The sequence below is a fragment of the Zonotrichia albicollis genome, chromosome 4 (genome assembly GCF_047830755.1).
Source record: "Zonotrichia albicollis isolate bZonAlb1 chromosome 4, bZonAlb1.hap1, whole genome shotgun sequence".
Lineage (NCBI taxonomy): Eukaryota > Metazoa > Chordata > Aves > Passeriformes > Passerellidae > Zonotrichia > Zonotrichia albicollis.
Window position 1 is genome coordinate 60021269 of NC_133822.1, and position 15657 is coordinate 60036925.

Sequence of the window (15657 nt, forward strand, 5' to 3'; positions counted from 1 at the left end):
CTAAACAAAAGCCCTGAGGCTACAGAATAGTCTTTTCTCCAAAGAATTTGATGTAGTTACAGCTGTATAGTACTGCAGGCATGATGCCAGAAGTCAACACAAAAACTCAATGACACTAAAGCCACTAAAAGAACTGCTCAATTCGCAGGTAAAACTCAATAAATACAACATTTAAAAGGTCCATCAACACAATTGTGCAATTAGTACTGCAAGCATTCCATTTTAATGCTTGAGTTTTAATTTCAAAGGGTACAAGCTGTTTCAGGATAGAAATACATGCGTTGCTGCACAAACTTGCACCTCTAGGTGCTAAAGGGTGCTGTGAGCCGCCCCATGAAAGCAGCATCCATTTAAGTGTACGGCCACAGGAGGGAGACATGAGCACTGGGGAAAACAAACCTTGTTTTCCTAACCCTGCAACAAACCTCCACAACCACAACAGCAAGCTTTAACAGGGCAAATCCACTGTTTCCTGCTTAAGTTGAAGAGAAACTAAACATATTGGTACATCTTGGTGTAATCTAAAAATGTTCATAGAGAGTGCAGTGATAAGTATCTAGACAGACCTTAAGAATCCTTTCATAATTTTGAGGAACTGCTGTGTTTCAGCAGTCTGGCTTGCAGGTGACCTTCTTGTCCAAACACCCATTACATCCTTTTGTATGGTACAATTTGCCACATGACATTTTTCCATATTGAATATGATACTCAAGTCATAGTCAGTAAATAAATAAAATCTTAAAGGCATATAAGCAATTTATTACTTAAGCACTACGTTTGCCTCCAGTTTTGCAGCACCTATATAAAAAGCAGGGTCTTGTGAAATGAAGAGAGATTTTTGTTTGTTTATCTTCAGAGTCACAGAAAATTCTGAGTTGGAAGGGACCCACAAGGATTACAGAGTCCAGCTCCTGGCCCAGATATGACAACCCCAAGAATTACACCACCTGGTTGAGAGCATTGTCCAAATGCTTCTTGAGCTCTGTCAAACTTGGTGCTATAACCATTTTCCTAGGACCCTGTTCCCATGCCCAACTACCCTCTGGCAAAAGAACCTTTTCCTCATATCCAATGCAAACATCCTCTAACACAGCTGCACACTCTAAGTCTCCCTGTTTTGATATTAAGACTGGAGAAAAAGACAAAAAATTAAGCTTTTTTAGTTTTTAGGGCTTTTTTAGTTTTTAGGGCCATCTCAAACTTTGTATGTGACATGTACCCATAGATACAACTAGAAGTTCCTAAAGGCTCATTTTACCTTGTGGAAAAAATGGGGCAAAATTTATATCATAAGAAAACAAGCTGAACAGACCTACTATCCTGAAGCTGTCTATCGTGGATAATCAAGAGCCATAACAGAACTGGTAATAAAGTTTTGCCACCTAGATGGCAAGCATCTGACTCAAAAATGTATTGAATAGCTGTCACTAAACTGGATCTGTGGTGCAGAATTCACTGCTCTTGACAAATAAACATGCTTGTGTTTGGGATCACAATCTCAAGCATGACAAACTTCACCTTCTTGGAAAATTTAGTAAGAGGAAGGAGAGGAGATGTCTCCTATTTACACACAGGTTTCTTTCCACTGGGGAGACATCCATAAAAATTCAGTATTTCAAGTTAGTAATCTTGAGTTTTAACTAAAGCCTCGTAACTAGATACATCTTAATTAACTAGACCAGTGTATCAATAATATTAGAAAAATACAGCAGGTAGAAAACAATTTAACCCAGAGTTTAGTCTCAAATCTTTTCTTATTGAGATCCCCAAGCAAAGAAATGATGCTGCAAGACACTATTTTAGTCTATTGATCTGAAAACTGAACAATTCTTCAGATAAACAGGAAGCATCTTCAGAAGCTTTTGGAGTCAGTTTCCCCACTCCACTGCTACACATTAAGCCTGGAACTGAGAAATTAAGTGGCAACAGTGTGTTCACAGTAACAGAAGATAATCTATTTGCCCATTTTCTGGCTTAGTGGGATTTAGTGATGAAGTGAGAAATCCTATATAATAAGTAATATTGGAAGAACATATTCTAGTGTAACTTTAGGAAAGCACTGCAGATTAAAAAGCACTACTTAAAGATTTCCAAGCCTTACAAAGGAATAAAGTATATAATTTACATTCTGGAGCAAGAGGAAGGTGAATGACATGAGATGAGCAAAACAAATTTCTCAAGGTAGCACTCACTCAAATGAAGCATTCAGGCCATAGTACTCTACAATGGCTATTCAGAGCAGGCTTTACAAGGCCTTCATGTCTCACCTAGCCATTACTCTGCTTGTTTGACTTTCAAAACACTTCAGCTAGCACGTATGCTTTGATACACTACATTCTCATCAACAATAGTGTTTTTACAGCCACCAGTACTGAATTATCAAAAATATCCTAAGTTAGGCTACTGAATACTTTCTGCTCAGAACCATATTCCCTTGCAAAGAAACCATCTACCTACCCATTTCTAAACTCACCTCCTTTCTTTGCACTTTAAAAATCATGTGTCTTTCCCCCTAGTCCTTCCCCACTCCACACACATTTCATAAATTAGACCCACTCCCTCCAAGTTTCTATGTATCACCTCCAGATGTCATTAAATAAAAGAGCCTTCTGGTTGTCCTCATGGAGCAAAAGAGCAAGGATAAACATGAAACCCTGCTTACATGAAGGTTAAGTATTCTGCTTTGCATTCACACACACTCCAGTGGCTGGTGGACTAAAGAGAAGCTTCCCAGAATCATTGTGGTTCTTACATGCTAAGAAAGCCATGAGACTATAGAACCTTAGTTCTTCCCCTGCTGTAAGCAGATCACACAGCAAGTACCTTCACAATAACCTCAACTCACTGACAGTTCTTGGTCACTCCCACAGAGCATCCTGCTTGCCCTTAGGAAATGGTGGAATGGGACTGCAGTGCCACCGAGAGGGGCTGTTTGATCCCTTATCATCACACAAGGAGTTTATTGTGTTTCATTCTCATTTCTGAGCACAGAGCAAGAAGTCCATGAGAAACAGCAGCTGTTGTCTGAGCAGACCCAATGATGGTGTGGCATGCACATATGTCAAATACTGGAAAAGCACAAAGGCAGCTCAAAGGTTTGAGACTACAAGGTCTGGATTTTTCAAGTCTCTGCTTTTATTTAGCACAAATATTGATTTTTTGACATTTCTGATTGCCACTTAATTTATCTTTTCATTTGAGAAAGATACTACTGCAAAACTGAAAAAGCCACAACCATATCTGCTGGATGCATGAATAGGTCATGTTAGCCACAAGGTGTAAGGACACAAAAAGATAGTAAATAAATATTTGTATATAAAGATCAACCATACCAAACATACCCTAAGTTTATAAATAAAATTTAAAAATTAGAATTGCTACCTCTTGTGTCAGCTTTCACACTCTCTTCCCCCAAAGTTTAGTAAAAGGCCTGTCCAAATGCAAACTTGCAGCTCTGCACTCTTGCTTCCATTTCCAACACCCAAGACAAAGTTAACAATGCAAAGACTTCTCCTATTTTTTAAAGCAGGATGTTTATTCTAAAACCCAGGTATCTGACAACAACAACATGTAATTATTTCAGAGTATGTAGCTTTCTCTTCTCTCATGAAGAATTTCTAGTCTCTCTGGTAAGAATAAAAGAACAGCATTTAAATTTGGTACCAGACATCAGTTTTACTTCAGAACTCTGTTTCCTCCTTGTCTATCAGTACTTGCTCATAGTGAGGTTCAGGGCCTTGAGTAATTGAATTCTACTAAGGAAAACCAAAGGCCTTCAATTCTATTCTTTTTAGAGAGCTACTCAGTCTATATATCCCAGATAATGTGATGAAAAAGGTATGGCACAAAGAAATGTACCACACTGTTGAAAACTAGGTGACCTAAGCAGTATTTTTTTAGCAGAGGTTAAACAGTTTATCCTGGGGTCAGTCCAGAATTTATTTCTTTTTGATGTAAAATGAAATCTTTCATCAGACTGTAAAACTACAGAAATCTCACAATGCATTGCTTCAAACCAGTGAGACAGAAAGTTGTAATTGAAGAAGGACACTATTATTTGTTTCTACAAGGAGCTTAACCTCTTTAATCCAAATTATTCCAGATTGCAGTGGAATAAATGTATTTTATTTACGGAATTTTGTTTTCCACAGGAAGCACTCTGTGAAAAGCATACAGCCAGATATCCACAAAAAAGTTCAAAAGTAGGATATAAACTTAAAGAATGAATTGATTTGACTTCCATCCCTATGCTGAAGAAGCAATATGACTTAGGAAAGGCAGAGGACATATTTCTTGCCCTTATACTTCAGTCAAGTGACTAATTAAGATTAATTTTTATTTTTTTCAGCTGAAGAATATACTTAAAATTTGATAAAGCTGATCACAGTCTTATTTACTCAAATTAACAACTGTACTAATCTTTTCTTATACAAACAGCAGTGAAATTACAAGTATGTACACTTCATCTTAACTACCACCAAGAGCGATGTCTATAAACATGTGTCTGTATAATAATAAATTCTGTACTGTATTCACAGATGTGGGGCTTTCAATACCTGCAAGCGAGGTTGGGGTCAGCATTCCTCGATAAAAGCAGCTCTACAGTGTTCAAGATGTTCTCCTCTGAAGCTTGTGCAGTACATGCTGCCATCAACACCGTGTATTTATCTGTTTGGAAATTTGCAGTTAGGGAATTACATATGTAAATGTAAATACCATGCTAATCCTGAAGCTCCTTTAAAAGTCTTTCAATTTGCTAGAGTTGCTACTGAGACTTTGATACTCTATGGTACTTGGAAAAGGCTAACAATCTTGTTTTCCTGTCTGTAAAAATCACTGGAATGATCAGGTAAGAAAAAGGCACCTGAGGAGATACTCAGAAACATGAGAGTGAATCACAGTAGTAAAGCATTTATTCCTACTGAAGTTTAAAATAGCTTGAAAGTACCCCAAAGCTACAATTAGAGCTTGACTATAGATGCTTATTTCTCAAAATACATTCCACACCAGTAGTTACTCCCTGTTCCTCCTCTCCAGTAAATGAGAGTAACACCTGCAATGGATAGAAAAAGGTACACAAAATGTATTATGAACACACAGTGACACCAATTTTGGTGAGAACAGCGGCCCATACAAAAGCCATTGAAGCAAATGGGCTTCATGACAGGTCTTAAGGAGGAAGAATTAAGTTTATTAACTTCCTATGGTCCAGTTGTGGCAGGAAAAGTATTACAAGTATTGGCTTAGATGTGGATTTTAAGAGCATCTACACAGTCCATAGGAATAGCAGCACACTTACTTGTCCAGCTCTGACATCAGCTGGGTGTTACATACCCCCTTGGCTCACAAATCCAAACTGTACAACTGCAGTTTGCCCACAGAACACAGGAGACCTCCTTTCCCATGATTACCATGGTTTCCATCTGGGATACACAGCACCTTAGCTGGTGCTAAGTGTTAGCTGGCCCCAGTGTCACTTACAACACTGCCATTGAGTAACTGCCCATTTTATTTATTGCACAAACTTGTTCACAAGTTCCAACATGCCTTCACCCATTAAAAAATACAGTATATTAGCTGCACCTATATTAGCTGCATACCCCATCAAGTGTTACAACATATTTTCTAATTTTCTTCTAGAAATTTTAAGACTGTGTATAATTAACATCTTCATTCTTCAATGAGGTCAGATTTCATTATATTTAGACATGAAAAGTTTGTTATGTACATTACCCCCAGTGTTCTTACCACCTCTTGTCCTCCACTTCTACAACTTAGTTCTACATTTAAATTAACTAGTTTTTTTAACATACTATATTTTAATTTTTAATTGCCTCATGTAGAAATTACTTTATATGCTGACAATTTTTTACTCAAAATGTTTAACCTGACTATCAACTACAACATGAATGGAAAGATGGCAGGACTTTAAAGCACTGCTAGTCTGAGAATGGTATTTGGGAGGGACCTGCAGTTGTATTTGTATTCATTATCTCACGCAGTGATAAAGTGGAAAATTAATTTCCGTCAGCCTACCTATAGCTCATACATGTGAGCAAGAGAAGAAAGGGAAGAAACACCTTGGAATTCTTAGATTTCTCTTTTACAGAGAATAACTGTTGGAAGACTGCAAAAATATAAGTTTATGTTCAGACTAGATGAAAACTCCAGTAATTCTGGAGTAATTTCTGGTGAAATTATTCCTCAAGGATGCGAGATTTTGAACCCATCACACAGTGAATGATATATTAGTTCTTGTGGACTACCAAAAAGGGTAAAATTAAGTAACTAGCTAGAGAGACTGACTGAAGAGTGACTCAAGGTGATTAACAGTATAGCTGTTTACCAGGATTACAGGTGTTAAAGGGTTATTGCATAGGATCACTTGTATGATTGCCTGCTGAAGTAAAAAATAGCAGGAGGGCTGGTGATACTCAGTACCCCTTAGGAGAGCACAGCTCTACTGAACATCCATGAGCTGACCCAAATCAATGACTGACAAGATTGCTCCTGGCTCTACTTTGCTGCCCATATGCCCTAGGTTAGAGTTTCCCTACACAGTCTAACAGGGAAACAAACCAAGAAATATGATCCTAGCGAGGTGCCACTTTGGGCAAAGACAGTTGATCACACACATGAAAAAATGCCATGCATTTGGTTACCTGGTCAGCCTGAACTATTGCCCATAGCAGTTTCTGCCCCATTTATAGCTTTCTATAGCCATAAAAAAGTAACAGGTACGAGCTGTAGGCAGACACAGAAGTTCTGAAAATGGCTACAAGGACAGTGATTAGAAGAAGGCATGATTGTTTTTGGTGCAGGCAATCTAATCTCATATTCTGATCAACTGCTAAGAGGTTAGAGAAAATTTTCAGAACCAGATTTGTACCATCTGCATTTCACTCTACTACTACTGCGACTACTGTCAAGTTACTGGAAAATATGATTACTGCTCTTACATACTTGGCAGTACTGTGGGATAAATATTCCAGTGCAATGGAAGAGATTGAAAATAACCACAATTTAAGTCAAAAAGGAGTTATTAATATGCCAATAAAAGTGACAGAGGAACTGATATTACTTAAAAGCTACACCGAACTCTTGCAGATAAAGGTGATTTAGCAACACAATGAAGAACAGTTTTCTTAATAGAAAAATTGCACTCTAGTTTTAGAAAGGCCCACATTAGTTTCCCATGAACTGGAAAGCTATTCATGTTGTTTGAGATGCTATCTGGTTTCTGCACATACACAGTTCAGAACAGGATCAAACACAGTAAGTTTTACCTGTACAACTTTATACTACAATTTTTGAGCAGGTACTTCCAAACACTTTTTAAAAAAGTACTTGGGATTTGGGAGGTGTGGGAGAAAGTGGAATTGAGAGAGAAAGAACAAGAAAACACAGCAAGTGATTCCAGATCAATTCCAAGAACACAATTTTAACTTCAAAACTACTGCTTTTCCTTCAAAACTGTGAAAGGTCGAGTGGGTCTCAGTTCTGCTGTGAGCTTTAGATTTTTTTTCCCTACACATATAAACAAGAGAATAAGGATAAGGACAATGTCTGGTACTGAGCATTACCAGCCAGTATTCTTCATTCCCATCTTACCTATTTCAAAACATGCATTAGCACCTCTGTCCAGAAGAAGACGCACCACTGCAAAGTTAGCCACGCTGGCTGCACACATCAGGGGAGTCCATCCAAACTGAAAGCTGGTTTCTATGCTGATACCTGTCAAAATTGAAGAAATTACAATCATCAAACTGCATCACTACAAACATGATTTTTATAAAACTTACTCTCAATATCTATCACTATAAAGGTTACACCACGTTTGCATTTAGTACAAGGGAGAGAAATCTCTTATGGCATTTTCTTTTTTATAATACATCTTTACTTACCTAGTTCTCAATCCAAGGAGTTAAGTACCACAGAAAGACTACACTAAAAACCTCAAACATTTAGCTGCAAAAGTAATTTCATATAAACACACAGAATCTGTTTTCTCTACCTCTACTTTCTTCAATCAAAATAAAAAAATCTGACTCTTGCCAAGGCAGAAAGACTGCTGTGGAAGCAAACTGCTTGTCAGGGAATTAGGATCACAATATCTAGGCTTTCCTGCTTCACAACTCCTTTTATTTTCTGTCCTAAAAGACACTTAGCTAGCAGATTTATGTTCAGTATGAACAAAATATTATCTCAATAAAAAGAGAAAATAGGAGACCCTGCAGGGTTCAAACACAATCACCAGAATTATTTGTTACTCTCTGTATCAGCCAGAATGGCTAAAATGGCCAGAAGCATGCCTGTCAGCCTGCCCAAATGCACTGAGAACCAAGCACCACACTGACAGACTCATCTGACAACTTTCTATTAAATACCTGCATGCATTTTTCAATCCTTCAACAAATATTACCTCCTTTAGAAAAGCTTCCATCAGTTGGTTCTATATTACTCCTACAGTGGCCATGGATAATCAAAAATACATCTCTGGGAAAAAACACTCCAAAAAAAACCCTCAAATCTATCCTAAGAAATTTGTGACAGTTAAGCTACATGCATACTTTTTCATGCAAAATGTGTATTTTCCCTGTCATGGTACTACATCAAAAATGAGTTCAGTGTAGCAACATAAAATAATTAAAGCTGAGGGACTAACAGGTCACTGCTCTTGGGTTGATTCCTTAATTTCTTAAGATCACTGGAATTGCAGAATCAATAAAGAGGTAGCAATCCAATGAAAGCCATGTGTTGAAGCACTGTAACACCTGCAAGTCACAGAATTTACAATCAAATCTCCTTAGCAGCCTACACATACTAGCTGCATACTAGCACACTGGCCTATGTGCATTGTACAAAACTTTTCATTGAAGCCCACAGAAGTTCTACAAGGGGAGCTAGCAAATGTTCCTTAGCAGTCAGAGCAGTACTTCCTTATAAGTCACTTCAAAAATTCAGCAAGTCTGATATTGAACAACCTACTGAAGTAATACTAGTAAGAAAAAAATACCCAAAAACTGTCACCCTGTCAGTCTTTAGGTCTCTTTTCCTTGTGAGAAGAAAAGCAGTCCCATCTAGAGCTTGTTACTTTAATACACATCAAAACAACACTAACTACTGACTTGGCAGTTATACATAGACTTATTAAAACACTTGAGAAAGCATTTTCCTCTATGCTTTTCATCCATAGACAGCAGCCAGTATCTGCTATGATGCTGGTGCTTTTTCGAACTTCTAGAAGTAGAACAATCTATTTGGCAGTATGTTGTTTGTCCTGCATAGTCTCCTACCATCTTAGTAGTGACTGTCTTGAAGTACCACTCAGGGGTACTGATGATCCCAATGCAAACAAGCTGTAATCCCAGAGGAAGACAAAGAAAGGACAGCTGAAACAGGAACAGTCATGTGGCTCCTTGGCTGTGTGGTTATAGGAGCTGACTGAACCAGAAATGTCTCACCTTGATGACTACTCAAATAGGCTATTAATCTCATTGCATGAGCTGTTATTGAAGTAAGCAGTGTTAGTTCAGCATTTAAAATGATCCTTGAGATTTTCTCAAGAGAACAGTGAAGCCCAGAAAAAACTTTTTAGTGAAAAATCAGGCCAGATCCAACAGCCAGGAAGAAGAGAGGCTGCTGCACTCCAGAACTGCAGGTCCAACCCATATCAATGCTGAGTGTGTGCTCCTAGCAGGGGCACACACACACTCCTGGTCACAGGGATCAACACAGACAAACAGAGCACTCTTACAAACACAGCAGCAGCGGGATCAGCGTGTCACCCATCCCCTCCAGCTGCTGGCAGCACACACACACAGCATTATTTGGACTCCCCCACCATTATCTGTGCTCCTCTGTAGGTATGAGCAGAGGAGCTTTTCAGTTACATGGCCCCACAAATTACAGCTAGGAGACAAACCAGATGCAACATTCTTCTTTACAATTTGAGTTACAGAAAAATAACTTCCTGTTTAAGCAGTAAGGAGGATAAACACATTCTGGCCACAGACAAACTCTATAGCAGAAATCAAGTAAAGAATATGAATAACAGTGAAGCAAAAGAACAGCAAAGTAAGAAAATTTTTTTGGTGATTATTACTGTTTCTCCCATAACCCTTTCAGATACTTTCTTGACTGTGGCTAATAATAGCTATAGTAGAAAGGCTGTTTTTAAAGAGAAAGATGTAATTCTGCTAAATAATTCCATTCAGTTAAAGAACAGCTCTCAGTGTTGGAATCCATTCACACTCAGACATCATTGAAAGTTCTAAAATGCTTCCCTAAGACTTTTCTCTAGTAGAAGTATTAAGTCTGTCTGCACTTAGGTCTGCTCCCATGTGACCTTAAAGCTGAGTCCTCTTAGAGCTGCTGATGTGTCCCTTTGCTGGGCCAGCTATGGTGGTCACCTGACTCAGGGTTCAGAGTCCTAAACTAGCTGAAAAATTATTCTCAAACACGGGGCACCCTCCCATTCCTGTTGTTTACTACTACTTATAATTCCCTGAACTGGCTCACAAAATATCAGATGAGCTCCAGCACCCATTCAAAGATTTAAGTGGAACAAACTGCTGAAGGAAAACGGAGGATTTGACTGTAGTTGCATCTTTAATCAGCCTAAATTGTCATGAGTTGCAACTTCTAATTCCATTTTAGGAAATGGAACACATGGTGTTAAGCATTTTACTTCTGAAGCAAACCAAAATGTCCAAATCATCTTTGAAGGTGCTACTTGCTTGCATTACTTTTTGCAACACGTACTTCAGAAACTTTTTCCTAAGTTGCCATTTAACAGAAGTGCTAAGGAAAAACATTGTGCTTGTTCATCCCCTAAAGAAGCTCTGTAAAACTGCTGCAGCATCAAAAATACTAAGGCAACATCTAACCAAGCCAGAAAACAACACAGTCTCACTCTACCTGAAGGAATAGCTCCAACTCTTGCTAGGAAATCCACTTCCAACAAAATCCTTGAGTTTGGCTGACTGCAGGCAGTGAGCCTCCTACAAGCTCCTCTATACTAAAGGCATTGCTGGTGGCAAAGGTTTAATCTGAGCACAGATCCCCAGACTGGCAATGTCACCTTTCTCAGGAAGACCCCCACAATAGGCACTGTGTTGCACTGCAGAACAGCACTGGATGGGTCAGAATGTACTGCTGGGCCCATTTTGAGGAAATTACATATTCCTTTATAATACTGCCTTGTTGTTTCAGGAGACAGGAAACAGGACTGCATGAATCCTAGGCCTGAACCTGTGCTCTTACAGAAACCTGTTATCATCTTCCAACAGCACAGAACTGTCCACTGTGTAGCAGGCATCAGCACAGAAAGTGAACTACTGCTGTTTGACTGCAGTACAACAATTTAAAATGGATGGTGGAGCAAAACAAATAAGCAATCTGAGGCACTAGAACTTTACTCATAAATAAGAATATATTTTCTAAAAGCAAGACAGATGTATTTCATGCTTGTCCTGCACTTCATGTGTTTCAGTCCGTGCAGTAGTTTTGCTTAATTTAAAAAAAAACATTCCCCCATTGTGGTGAGAAATAGTTGGCTTCTAAAAGGGCAAATAATGTCATTGTTTCAAAATTCAGAAAAGACCATTGCTAACCAAGAAACTACTTTCTTCCCTAAGACAAATTTTCCTCAGAGAACAAACTCTTGGTTACTATATTCTCCTTGCTTGCTGAAGCAGAACTTCCTGACAATTATCACTAGGCAGGTCAACTCAGCTATGCAGTTTCTGATTGCCCTGGATGCTTGAATAAGTGATCCAATCTTCCTAACACTGATTAACAAACACATTAAAGACAAATGCTGAGTAACAGAACACAGAAAAAGGCTTCCAGTGTTAACACAGACTACTTTTTAGTGACAAATGCCACAAAAAAGCCTGTTAGACCTTTCAGAATCACAGAATCTTTGTTCAGCTGATGTTGCCAGGACAGCAGTTATACATAGGGCACATACCAGACACTTACCAGTCCTTTGAAGGAGACAAAAATAAAGAGGAAAAGGAATTTCCAAACTGGGGAAACATGAAAATAAAAAAGCTTGGCCTCCCCTTCTTACCCCATGCTGTACAACTTTCAACACCAATGACCACCCACTGAATTTTCCCCTCAATTTAAACCACCTCTAATTCAGAGCTTCTAATTGCTATTTGCATGTTAAAGATGCATCTGAAAACAAAGAAACATGTTATTTCATAGTTCAAACATAGTTTTCTTAATTTTCAGGTCTCCTGATTGACAAAAGAAACATAAATTAAAAGGAATGTGCTGGAATACTTAACCTGAGCCACTGAAAAAGTAATTTAATCTTTCAAAATAATGTGTTGAGTGCATGTAGGAACATGTGAATGTTTCCAGTAAAGGATATAAAGTCTTTTTTTAAATGAGAATTGAAATTTTTGCTGAGTTCAAGAAAAAATATTCAACTTTGTAAGTGACTTTTCCTCACCCGAATTTAACAGTTCTTCAATCAGTGACGCATCACCACGAAACAGAGCCTTCTTTAACGCCTCATTCTTGTCTGCCTGCAACATTTCATCCAACTGCTAGGCAAACAAAGAAAAATTAAGTCAAAATCTGCAGACTGTTTCAAGGCAAAAACAATACAGCTTGGCTTCAGCATAAAAGTACTAATGATCTCTGACAGGACATAGCACAGAAGAAGAGGGGAAAAAGCATCATGTAACTTTTGTTCTTTCATCTCCATAGATCTGGGTGTACTATAAAGCCTAAGTTTTAAAATCAATTTTGCCAAGAGGTCCCATTCTCTGAAAATGGAAATACCTTCTTTCTCAACAGACCTGCTATCATGCTGCTCTCAATTTTACTTACCACAATCTGATTTAAATTAAGATTCTTTTTCATCTTATGACACTAGAAAAAAATTGCAATGCATTTATATACCTTTTTTTTGGTACATTTGACATATTGTGAAGTACAACATTAAAAAATACAACTAACAGATATGAAAGTTTGAGTTTGAGTCAGGGGACCTCAGTGAATAACTGGCTGACCTAACAGCCAAGTCTACTGCTGTGAAGGGCTACAGTTCCTCTGTCATCCTAATTCTGTGGTGACAGAGGCATTTGTAGTGCTGCATCATAAACATTCTAGCTGAAAAAAGCACTGACCAAAAGACCAGTCTATGCATCAGACAGTTACCTAATTTAAGTTGTTTTGAAAAGCATCATAGATTTGTTTTCTATTAAAGCTGCAGATGCAGCTGAAGATATATAGCTGCTGGAGCTATATCACGTATACAAAACATTTACATACACGGGTAAGCAGAGGACTGATTATTCACTAGTTTCTTTAGAAACAGAAGTGGGTATGAAATGAAGTTATCTTTTATCATAAGTTTTTAACTCCCAATTTATAACTTAAAAATATTCAAATTTCACAGCACATTGTAGCCCATCTTTCCAATAACTTTTGTAAAAACTAACAAGTGTCTAGAGAATCATAGGTGAGAAACAGTCAACAGAACAATTAAGCCCTTTTTTTATTTTACTCAGGCAACAATTTTCAAACAACACACATCTCTGGATAGGAACATCTATCTAAAGGTCAAGTCCTCTTAAACACTGGCTGTAACCTTTAGCCTAAGACCTCAAGAATTCAGTTACACTTCCATTTTTCAATTCTGGTCATGAGACAAACCCACGCTTAAAAACTCTCACAGATGATGATGGTTTCTCTCCTCTACCTCACACTAATGATAGATCACACCTGTTACATGCAATAAAACTACTGAAATCTTCAAGCTAGCCAGAAACAGTCTCAAGAGATTTAAGATATAAAACAGCTTTACAGGCCCTCGGCCATTTTCAAATTTACTCTCATGCTGAAATATGATTAGGACTAGGGTCTGCTACTTAGAAAGAGCTTTCAAATAAACATTAAGGGTCTTGGTAATAAGACAAACCCCTACAGTCCAGGTTTCATTAGTGGATTGAGGGTACACTGGTAGGAAACAGCCTGAGAGGAAGCACCAGCCTCACCCTCCCGGGCGTCCTGCTCCCCTCACGGTTGCAAGCCGAGGCCGCCCCCCACCCCGAACCAGCCCGGTCACGGCTCCCCAGGCGCAGGGAGGCTCAGCCCCACCTGCGGCTCCTGCCGCACGACGCCAATGTCCCAGTCGCCGTCATCGCTGTCGCTGTCCTCGTCGCCGCCCGCCACGACGCGGACCGAGCACATCACGGCGGCCATGCCGGCTCTTCCCGCGCCTCGCCGCGCCTCAGCGCAGCGGGGCACGAGGCCGAGGCGGCCGCGCTCCCGCGCTCCGCCCCCGCCCCGCCCCGCGGGCCTGAGGGCAGCGCGGCGGGCGGAGCCGGACCTGGGGACGGGCGGGAGCCGTGCCCGGGGCGGGAAGGGCAGCGCCGCTCCGCGCCTGTGCACGGCCCCGGGTACAAGGAATCAGTGACAGTGGTGCTGGTAGCGCCTGGGGTTGTGACGCGGCGCACACGCGGCTCCTCTGCTTTGTGGATGCTGGCAGACGCAGCGGAGCCACGTGTGAAGTTGTGTCTTTAGATCTGTGGCTGATCTGTATATGTGGATTCAAGGTAAAAGATACGGCTTCCCCTCTTTAATTGCTGGTGCCATTGACACGCTCCGTCCAGCCGCCTCACCTTGCAGCAGGCTGTGAGGTCACCTGTGTGTGTGTGTCACGCAGTGTCAGAGAGCCCGAGCCTGCGGGGGGACACTCGCGTGGGAACGCTGAGCAGCAGCTGCGAGTAATGAGGCAGACTTTGGACCTCTAGCCTGGCTACCTAGGGCATTGCTTTCAGCTCCAGAGCTGTGGTTAGAGCTCTTTCTAATGAGCGATTATAACGTCTCATTCATCACAAGGTTCCTGTGAAAGTCTATGAAGAACAAACGAGGAATGACGATGAGAATTTCATGCACCGGCATCATTGCTCCTTGAGCTCATCTCAGACTTTGCCCCAGGTTGAAATGAAATTAGGCATCCACTGACAGAAGAGGAGTTTGGTCTTGGAGAAGAGTACAAAATGATAAGTGTAGTCCTTGTGCCCATAACACTGTAAAGGTGTAATTAAAATATGTTGCCCTCATCTTGATCAGAAGGTGTCTGTGAAATTTTTCCTATTTATTTTATTTTGTGTTTAACTTTTGTTTCTTAATGCAATGCAATGTGTAAGGGAACTTCTATGTTGGAATTTGCAGGTTAGCTAGAGTCATGCTTAGAATATACCAAGTGCTATAAAAATTGCACATATTATAAAAGAAGCCTGCATGGTCTGCATATTTCAATAGTGCTCACTTGACATTATTAATAGCTGCATTTTCTGGATTTTATTTGCTTGTCTGTTAAATATGACAGCCTGTTTGCATTAAAGTATAATGAAAGTCAGATTCTTAACAATGAGGAACTCTGATGTAAGAACTAAGTGAACATTTTAAATGTACTCCCATGAGAGAAACTTCCAGTTCTGGAAACTTGATAGCAATACAAACCCCCTTCTTTTCACACAGCCTCCTCAGAGCAAAGGTTGCTAAAATTGACTCAACTGCAATACATGCTTCTATATGAAGGCTTAGCTTTATATGCTTATTTTTTTATTTTGCTGTATACACTAAATCTCAGTTTAAAATATTTTGGTAATTAAGATATATTGTTTA

At 39.5% G+C, this 15657-nt stretch overlaps 1 protein-coding gene across 3 annotated transcripts in view; it reads right to left on the reverse strand.

The window, feature by feature from the left end:
* ASZ1 (ankyrin repeat, SAM and basic leucine zipper domain containing 1) overlaps positions 1 to 14533 on the reverse strand; it is a 36362-nt gene extending 21829 nt beyond the window's left edge. The window contains exons 1-4 of one of the 3 annotated variants that reach the window (XM_026790357.2): positions 14122 to 14533; positions 12467 to 12563; positions 7612 to 7734; positions 4557 to 4668 (exon numbers count right to left, since the gene is read on the reverse strand). In XM_026790357.2, the coding sequence (XP_026646158.1) occupies positions 4557 to 4668; positions 7612 to 7734; positions 12467 to 12563; positions 14122 to 14226 (437 nt within the window). In that variant the 5' untranslated portion in view covers positions 14227 to 14533. The remainder of the gene's footprint in view (positions 1 to 4556; positions 4669 to 7611; positions 7735 to 12466; positions 12564 to 14121) is intronic. The other 2 variants (XM_026790356.2, XM_005481965.4) reach the window with 2 other exon arrangements.
* Positions 14534 to 15657: the final 1124 nt, after the last annotated feature.